The sequence below is a fragment of the Sinocyclocheilus grahami genome, unplaced genomic scaffold, assembly GCF_001515645.1.
Source record: "Sinocyclocheilus grahami isolate Dianchi unplaced genomic scaffold, SAMN03320097.WGS_v1.1 scaffold1100.1, whole genome shotgun sequence".
Lineage (NCBI taxonomy): Eukaryota > Metazoa > Chordata > Actinopteri > Cypriniformes > Cyprinidae > Sinocyclocheilus > Sinocyclocheilus grahami.
This window is the reverse complement of record NW_015506279.1, coordinates 46,991-57,162: the sequence shown is the minus strand read 5'-3', so window position 1 is coordinate 57,162 and position 10,172 is coordinate 46,991. Positions and strand designations below refer to the sequence as shown.

The 10,172-nt window shown below is 38.4% G+C and overlaps 1 protein-coding gene across 1 annotated transcript; it reads right to left on the bottom strand.

The window, feature by feature from the left end:
* Window positions 1-7,993: 7,993 nt before the first annotated feature.
* Window positions 7,994-9,861, bottom strand: LOC107566799 (cyclin-dependent kinase 5 activator 1-like). Its single transcript, XM_016252349.1, has one exon. It carries the CDS (start codon window positions 9,561-9,563, stop codon window positions 8,637-8,639), a length of 927 nt encoding a protein of 308 aa, XP_016107835.1. The 5' UTR covers window positions 9,564-9,861; the 3' UTR covers window positions 7,994-8,636.
* Between the last annotated feature and the right edge of the window lie 311 nt (window positions 9,862-10,172).

The window sequence follows — 10,172 nt, the reverse complement described above, 5'->3', positions numbered from 1 at the left end:
TTTATATATATAAGTAAATCATCGAGAGCTGTCCGCGGTGCTGACATCTAGCTGTATAATAGAGCGCAGGACTAACAAACCATTCATAATATTTGACATCTATGTACTTGCAAGATATTTTTTCATTAATTTCTAAGCTTCACAAAAGTTTCCATTTGATTTTCATTGAGTTATGTTAAATAAGACAATTAAGAATAATTAAGGAAAATATGAAAATGTAGTCAACACGCATGAACGGCTTTAAAACAGCACAACACAACACAATCGGTTACAAAGGTCTAGCAAATTTAGTATTTTGATTAGCGAGGCGCATTCAAATATTATGAGATAGCAGGTTGGCAGCACACAAAATGATCATTAAGCGCTATCTGCTGGTTGTTTTCATATATACAATAGGTGCAGACCACAGTTTAGCAATAATTTAAAAACGTTTCTAACATTTTTATTTGTTTAACAATTTGCATTTAGTTTCAAAGTCCTTAAAAATGATTCAGAAAAATAGATGCAAAAATGCATACAACAGATACAGTATCTAGGTAGACAAAGAAATATATAGTTAGGCCTATTTCGTCATTACCAACATGTAAAAAAAATCGTATAATATTAAAATAAAAATGTATAGCCATGCAAAAGGTTATGATTGGGACTTCATAACTTAGTTTGCATTTCTGTTTGTATAATATTATGAATTATATTATATGAATTTGTAAATTAGGACGAACTTATATACTTTACATTAAATTAATAATTAAATCGCAAATCTCCCATGTTGCCACATGATAGCGAAATTGTTCTTTGCATTGAAACGTTCTGTTGTCACATTTTAAGTTGTTAGAAAGATGAAAATACGTTTCGTCATTACCAACATGTAAAAAAAATCGTATAATATTAAAATAAAAATGTATAGCCATGCAAAAGGCTATACAAGGCAAACTTAGTTTGCATTTCTGTTTGTATAATATTATGAATTATATTATATGAATTTGTAAATTAGGACGAACTTATATACTTTACATTAAATTAATAATTAAATCGCAAATCTCCCATGTTGCCACATGATGGCGAAATTGTTCTTTGCATTGAAACGTTCTGTTGTCACATTTTAAGTTGTTAGAAAGATGAAAATACGTTTTTTTTCTTCTTTTTTATTACAAGTTTACACTTGGTTTTTATCTGTAAGAATGCTCTGCAGATGATAACAGTGTCATTATTAAGCTCAATGTTGCATAGTTCATCAGTCATGAAACAAAATAAATGGCTGCCCACTGCTCCAGGTGTGTGTTCACGGTGTGTGTGTGTTCACTGCTGTGTGTGTGCACTTTGGATGGGTAAATGCAGAGCACTAATTCTGAGTATGGGTCACCATACTTGGCCACATGTCACGTCACGTCACAAGTTCATTTCAGCTACAACCAGCTCAGGAGAAGACAATAGTGTCATTATTTAGCTTGGATGGGTAAATGCAGAGCACTAATTCTGAGTATGGGTCACCATACTTGGCCACATGTCACGTCACGTCACAAGTTCATTTCAGCTACAACCAGCTCAGGAGAAGACAATAGTGTCATTATCCAACAAAATGTAGTTCAAATTTTGTTCTAAATTTTGTTCTCCAACAGTGCCAGTGCAGTTGAAGGGATATTTGACCCAAAAATAAAAAATTGCTGAAAATGTTTTACCCTCAGATCATCCTAGATGTAGATGAGTTTGTTTCTTCATTGGGACAGATTTGGAGAAATTTAGCATAACAAAACTTGCCCAGCAATAGATCCTCTGCAGTGAATGGGTGCCATCAGAATGAGAATTTTAACAGCTGAGAAAAACATTACAATAATCCACAAGTAATCCAAACGACTCCAGTGCATCAATTAGCTTCTTGTGAAGTAGAAAGCTGTGTGTTTGTAATGAACAAATCCATCATTATGACATTCAAACTGTTGCTGTATACATAAAATTGCATTCAACACTGAAAAAATAATTTTGTCTCATCAGGAGAGAAATCTGCAGAGATCAAGTACCGCTGACAAGTGAAATCAGTTCTAAACAAATATGTTAATGGTTTTGATGTGGGGAGGAAGCGCTGTTATGGGATTATAGATGGTTTAAAGTAACACCTTAATGGTGGATTTATTTGTTTGTTTGATTGTTCGTTTACACGCAGCTTTTCACTTCATAAGACATTAACTGATGGACGAGCATTGTGTGGATTACTTGTGAGATTACTTGTAATTCTCATTCTGACGGCACCCATTCACTGCAGAAGAACTATTGGTGAGCAAATGATGTAATGATGTAATGCTAAATTTCTCAGAATCTGTTCAGATGAAGAAACAAACTCATCTACATCTTGGATGGCCTGAGTAAACTTTCAGCACATTTTCATTTTTTGGGAACTATCCCTTTAAATCGATAACTGAATGTCCTTTAAACCCCAAATTTAATAGAAAAAGCACATGACTGACTCTAATAAATTCTACTTGACATTCTATAGTGACTTAAATGGGTGAAAAGCTTCCAAGGATGCTGATGCATCGACCTGGTTAAGGCAGAATGAGACCTCTGCACTTCAAAGAACTAACACTGCACCTGTTGCTACGCTAATTGTACCAGCCATTACACAAGTCTCTTCATCAGGAGAGTTTAATCAGCCGTAAACAACCCTCTTTCCACCAACCTATCATGCCCACCGCCCACCACCCCCAAAAGCATACTCCAGAGCCTATTTTCCTCTCTGCTGTACATCCATAATTATACTGTCCCCATTCATGTTCTCATGTTCCGTTCTGTTCTATTCTGTGCTCTGAACAGTACTAGACGTTCCTCTTTCTTCCCACTCCTTTCCAACTGCCAGTATCTTTCACTCTTTTTTCTCAGTCTGCTGTTATTACCACTGCTGGCTACCATGGCAACACTCAGGCAATGGTGTTCTAGAGGCGCTGATGACCCCACATGAATCATTCTTTGTTATGATTGTGTCAGTCTGTCATTCACTTTTCTGTCAAATACCAATTAACAGTAAGCAATGGAGCCATTTATACTGGTGTTTTTATTTACAGATTAAATTGAGCATTATAGATAAGTATATATATATGTATATATATATATATATATATATATATATATATATATATATATATATACTCAAAATATGGTCCAGAATGGATATGAAGATATGAAAGGCCTATTTTTCATATTATAAGCATCATGGTACAGTTACTCTGGTACACTCTTACTTAACCCTGTAAAGTCTGACATATGAAATGATAGTCTGAAAATATATTTTTAAATGGAGCATTTAATTGAAACTTTAGACAAAATTTATCTATTCAAAAATATTTTTAAAAAGTTTGCATATGTGTGTCATGTTTGATAAATAAGGCTTTGTGGAGAAAAAAACAATTTGTTTGTTGCAATTGAATTTACTTATTTCTTGCAAAATTGTTGCAAATATGGCAAAAAGTAAGATGAAAGTCAATCAATGAGATCTTTAAAACAGTATAGCAGACTACTACATGCATATAAATATCACTTGTCACTCTATATTTCCAAATAATTTGTCTTAGTAAGAAAAAAACGTAGTTTTATGATCAAAGCTCTGTAATATTTATTGTTTGGGTCAAACACATGTAATGTAAAACAGTGATAACTGAGAGAGGTACAGATAAATGTTTCTCAAAAGCCTGATGTATCATATTTGATACTCAAAATTTAACATGATTTTTCTAAAAAAAAAATGTGTGTGTGAATAATCAAGAAAACCTAATTCATCATTGAATTTTTATTGTTTATTTATTTTTTTTTACATTTTTTAGAAAATATTTCACAATAAATGAATGAATGAATGAATAAATAAATCTGTACCACAACCTAAATGAAGACATTTTTAGAATTATACTAATAGACCTTTTACTTTCTCAAATGATCAATTGGGCATTGTGTAAAGATTTTTCAGTGAAGTTTTGATCATGTTGATAATTTAGACGCATTAGAAAGACTTTAGAGGGTTAAAGACTTTACAAAACCTTCTGATAAGCTCAACTCCACTGAAAACATACACACGTAACCTGCTGCTGTATTCTGCCTTGTGCATACAAGCTGAATCCTGAAGACGCTGAGCGAGCTTATGTTCAGGATTTATATAATCATATCTCTCAGCTCTGAGACTTTATTCATAATTGCGCCAGGTGGGTGAAAGAAGCCTAATCCCCATTGAGTCTCACTGTGGAGCATCGGGAATGTTCTGATGGGTTCTGAAAGGCCACCAGGAGGAGCAAAACACATGAATATTGTCACTTGGCATGAAGGGAAAGGGACATATTGGGGTACAGCTGGTGCAGAGGTCTTTTTAACATAAAAAAAAGTGCAGTGTTGGATCAGAGCTGAGGCAAAATGGTCCTTCGGTGTAACTGATATTATCAATGTTACTACATATACTAAAAAATTCCAAAGTAACTGATCTTTAATAATAACTATTGTTTCAATTCAGTCTTCTGATTCAGTCCTTATCCTCATTTATGTTTGTATGAAATGATCAAAGCTGCATTGATGACTCCCCCTCTTTCAAATTATCTAACCATTGTGTGGGCGAGTTGTTTTTGTTGGAAGTCCTTGGCAAATGTTGTGTCAGGGGACAAAAATTACTGTTGCAAAGAAAAAAGAGTATGAATAATATAAATAACGTTGCCTCGTTGTTTATTTTGCATGAATGCTTGTGTCATAAGTTTGTTAATAAAAGCCTGTAAATCAAAAAGAGGATAGAACTCAGCTCATAATATACATACATATGCTAATAATAGCATGTAATGGCATATATTTTTTCTGCCATTACTGTTCTGTTCTGTTCATTTTCAAAACTGTTTATGTCTTGGCCCACATGTTATTTTCTTACTAGATGTGGATTATGTCTAGCACTTTTAGCTGAGTGTCTCAGAGGGGCTAAATGCATGTACAGGGAGAATAGAGTAATCTCATAGCCAAGATTAGCCCATACCAATAAAGCCTGCAGTACAGAAAGACATACGCCCCCTCCTGAAATAGTGTGAGGTACAAAGATATACAAACTATTGATGACCTAGAAAATGATATTATCTGATATTTATCTGGGATGATACATGATACATCAGCCTCGAGAGGGCAACTTCACAGGATCAACTGTGTTATATGAATTCATTAGGATGTCAGTGTGCTTGTATCTGAATTTTTCATGTTTGTCTGTGTTTTGACAGAAAAGAGAGAGACAGGGAAAATAATCCTGACCTCTTTAAAAAATGACATCAACAGGGACATTCTGCTTGCAGTTTTTTATACCTGAAACCTGGTTATGCTTGAGAAGTTATCATTGCATCCTTTGACTTTGTTTAGGACATGAGCCCATGCGTCCTGCCTGCTGTTGGACCAAACATTTGAACAGAAAACGGCTGAGTTTACCATTTAATGTGCGTTTAGTTTGAAAATGTATGCAGAATGTTTGTTTAAAATATATATATATATGTTTAGCTTAATAAAATGTCCAGTAATTCTCTGTCAAAAACTGTAGCAAAAGTAATAACTTACTGTATACATTATTATTTGCTTAAATATTTACTTACTGTAATTAAAAATGCATATTTTATTTCATTTTTAAAAGGGCAAATTCAGGTAAATTTAGGCAGTTTTTACCATTGAGATGACTGCAGAAAAAAGCCACAATTACTCTAATTTAAGCCTATTTATTAGATATTGTTTAAAGCAAAAAAAAAAAGTGAGTTATCTTGAACCCACATGTGTCCAATTGAGTTGATAAGGAGCAATTTATACCTTTAGCTTATTATACAGTAGTTATCTGCCAAAAACTGTAGCAAAAGTATGACATAGTTTACAGGTAAGTAGGCATCCATTTATTTGTGTTTCAGTGGAAACATGAATGGTTGGAAGTGAATCTCTGTCCAGTGAATCTCCCTCCCTCTCTTGTAATTGTCTTTCTCACCTATACCTTCTGAATTCGGCATTAATCAGGCTTCTTTACAATGTAGCCATATGGCATTCTCTAGGGACTAATCCCACATTCCCACCAAAGGGTTGACAGTCATCTCTGGCAAAAATAGAAAGCCGAAGGAAACAGTGTGAAATATTAATGGTCGGCTTCGTCCTTTCTGTGGTCCCTGGATCTCGCTTCCCCCTGCTGGCGTTTCCACGGCAACCGCATTCCTGCATCCGTCCGTGGTTGCTACGGCTCCAGCAGACAGCGGTAAACACTTACAGAAACCGCTTACTTAACAAGAATGATCTTCACAATGAAGGTTCATTCAGGAATAATGCTGCCTAATTCGTGCTTGCTGGCGCATTTCTTCATTGTACATGGCTTAAGGGCTATACCTGCAGCCTCTCTGCTCCACTGTCAAGAGCATCGATTGAATAGGAAGGGCATTTATGCACATCAATAATGATAGGTGAGATGTTATACGTTTACAGGCATTATATTGCAGGACAGGTAATAATTTATCTATAGGGCGTCCGGTTTCATATTTAGAGACAGCTGTTGTACGAGATATTCGTGTTTCTCAGCCCACGCTCGATCTGGATCAGACCATTTTCCTAATATAGCCGTTGTCATAGAGACGGAGCGGAATGCGCCCGCAGAATTCCTATGGCCCGGTTCTGCAGCCTTCCGTCACAATGACACTTCTATCAGACTGCACCAAAATCCAGCCAATCAAATGTTCAAGCTCCCTAACCACGTGTTTTATTCACAAATTCTAGGGGTTCTCTCGTTTCAAACCAGCTGCTTCTTACTAGCTCAATGACTCATGCACCCCTGAGGCAATTTTCACACTCGAGACGTTTCTCTTGAGGACCACCTGTACCGATAGGACAAAGTGAAAACTAGCCTATGTCAGTGCCCTGTGTCCAGCGGTGTCAGCATTTTTTTTTGGTAAAATAAAAGATACTATATTATACAGAGAACATTTTAATATATATTAAGTATATTAAATACTATATTATTAAAAAAAATAAAAATTAAATATAACAAATGTTAATTATAGCCTATAATTGTATATAGCTAATAAGTATGTATTAAATATTCTAATGTTTCAAAACGCATTCAATAAATGCAAAAAAAAATAGATAGTCTTAAAATGTATATTTAAATCCCGATTTTATCTGATTCTTTTACAAAACGGATAATTTGATTACTGAGGTACTCAAGTCGTACCTGACGTCTGGAAGTCTAATGTTTTCGTTATGTGACAGACAATTGTTAGAAAGACCAATATTGATTTTTAATTTACTGTAACCTCTGAAACGTGATATGTTAGAGTCGAGTCGAGGTTTGTAATATAATCGACCAAGTTCAAGGTCCCCCCATATTTAGTCACGGACTTAGTTTCCATAGATACGTAACCTATATCTACGTGGCCCTGTTAACGAAAGTAACGCAGGAACTGAAGGCGAGTTTCAGCACCACGGCTAGCAACCAGCTATGAGTAAAAAAGGAGCCGATACATATTTATACACATAACTTAGTCACGAACGATTGATTAAATGTAGGAGTCTGTTGTCCGGTATTAACATAAACCGATTTTGCACAGCTAGACGTAAAGTGAAAAGCCTCCGGTGAATCCATGCACTGGATTTATGTTGTTACTGCGCCGCTTATCCAACTGATTATCTTCAAGCATATGCGGTCATTTGCCTGCACAGGAATGACGTAGACACTATCCCTAGGCTACACTGTTGCTTGTTCTCATGCATGATTTGAATTCAAATTTTACCAATGGTCGAGTTTTGCTAAAATATTGAAAAGCAAACGTAAATCATTTTCAGTTAAATCAAACTAGCCAGATTTCTATCTGCATGCAGTATTATGCCAGCGCCAGCCAATGTCAGCAAAGCCTTGATTTGTTCGTTTATGCCTAGATGAAAAACGCAGCAAAAAGGACACTTCAATAACGAACCGATGCATATGTCCCTTTTCATCATCAAAACAATAAAGAAGCGGCAGAGAGTCTGGGGGTATTTGTATTCATATATTTTCAAGTATACAATATAAAACATTGCGTTTTATACTATGACAATTGGCACATATGACTGTAGAGAATTGTTTTGTTGTAAAACAGTACATTCAACGTTCAGATAGATAGCATCAGGCGCCACAGGAGACAAGAGGAGAGTGTCTGTTGTAGGCCAGCACCCTGGACAGCTCAGCGTCGGTGACAACATCGTTTCTGAAACTAATAGAAAAATAAGACCCCAACACTGACGCACAAGCTAATAATTTACATCTCTCACTTTAGCTCGGCACCAGATAGCGCTATTTTCCTTTTCTTCTTCTTCTTCTTCTTCTTCTTCTTCTTCAAAAACCACAATGATGATACGAGTAGAATATTTTAAGCATGCATTAAGTAAACTATGAAGAAACCCCAGATCGCGCTCGTAACATTCACTGGGTCATGAAGGTTGTATTTTACACATGTATTAACCTAAACCCCCTCTCATGGAGGTGAGGCGAAATCCCCCTGTCCGTTTCCAATAAACCGGCAAGAGAGTGAAACACTCTTCACACCTTCAGCAGTCGGGCCTTACATTCATTTCACCCTTGGAGGACGGGTGTGGAGAGGTATCAGAGAGCTTCTCTCTCCCTTTGATTCGAGCCAAACTTAGCGGTCCAGGTTATTATTCCATCTTCCGTTCGTATCGCTCGAGCCGCCCTCGTTCTTGAGGTCTTGAAAGACCTCGGTGAAGAAATGCGGGTCGGAGTTGATCTGCAGCATTTTGGCACTAATTTTGTCAATGATCCGCAGGGAGCGCTCCCAGAACACCTCCTTGTTGGTCTCCACCAGGAAGGGCTTGAGCGGGTACGAGATCTCGTTGCCCATGTAAGAGTAAGCCAGGTACAGGCAGGTGAGAAAGGTGGCCTGCAGCTCGTACTCGCTGGAAATATCCTCGGTCACCGCCTCCCGGCAGAGCAGGTAGACGAACACCAAGTTGGCGGGAGTGATGAAACCCTGGTCTTGCCAGCCTTGGATGAGCAGCGACCGGTCGACGTTTCGGAACCACAGGATGATCTCATTTGGGCTCAGCTCTTTGAGTTTGTAGCACCTCCTGCACATGAACTCGCTCAGGCAGCGAAGGAGCTCTCCTGTGGAGGCTTGCACGATGACTCGTCTAGGCGAGATGATGGAGCGACTGCTCGGTTGCCGCTGGACCGACAGGAGCTGCTTTCCGTTCTGGGATGCATTCTGGGTTTGACTTGATCGAAGGCTTTTATCCGGTACTGTAGGGACTGGCACTGCGAGTGGCCCAGGCTTCGTCTTGCGCTCGGAGCCTGACTGAGACTTCTTAAGATTTTCGCTGTTCAGCTGGTCAACGGGATTAGTGATCTGAGAAACGGGTGGGTTCGGGTTCACTTTCTTGGCACTCTTCTTCTTGGCCGAGGCAGCGACTAACCGCTTCCACGTCAGAGCCGATATCAGCACCGAATGGCGCTTGAGACTCTTCTCCGTCTTGCCGCTAGCTCCATCCGTCTTCTCATCCAGAATCCCTCCTTTTCTGGACGTGGGAGAAATCGAGAGCACCGTGCCCATCTTTTCCACTGACGACCAACACCCACCGGCCCTTCGGAATGCGCTGTCTCACCTTTCGTCCCGTTCAGTGCCTCGGGGAGGTGCGACTTCAGAGACACAGGTTCACGTCCATTTATGTTTCGCGTGACCACCGGGTAAACAGTGGGGGAAACAGCTGTTGAGTTGATTAGGTTAGCGTACCTATGTAATAATCGGTGCTCGCCTCAGTCAATCGCGCGCGCTCCGCCACTCCTTCTGCATCCCACTGCGCGCGCAGCCTCAGACAGCGGGAGCAATGGGCAGGACTTGTAATGTGTAGCCGGGCAAAAAAACTAAAGGTACAGACCTGTAAACCGGGATAAGCCTCCTCCGTCTGCCAATCCTGATGCGACGTGAAACGACTGATGTCTGCTTTTACCAACCAGGGAAGCTTGAAACACATTTGCCCACATCTTATATGAGCGTGTATATGGGTTAGACAGTCTCTTTCAGATTTCTATTTTTATACAAGGGGTTCAGAGTATTTGTGGATTTTTCCCAACAATGGAAAACAGTGTATCTCATAATTACAGCTGTTCAACATGTCAGCTAGCAGGGTAACTTACTAGATCTCTCTGACAAACACATGCA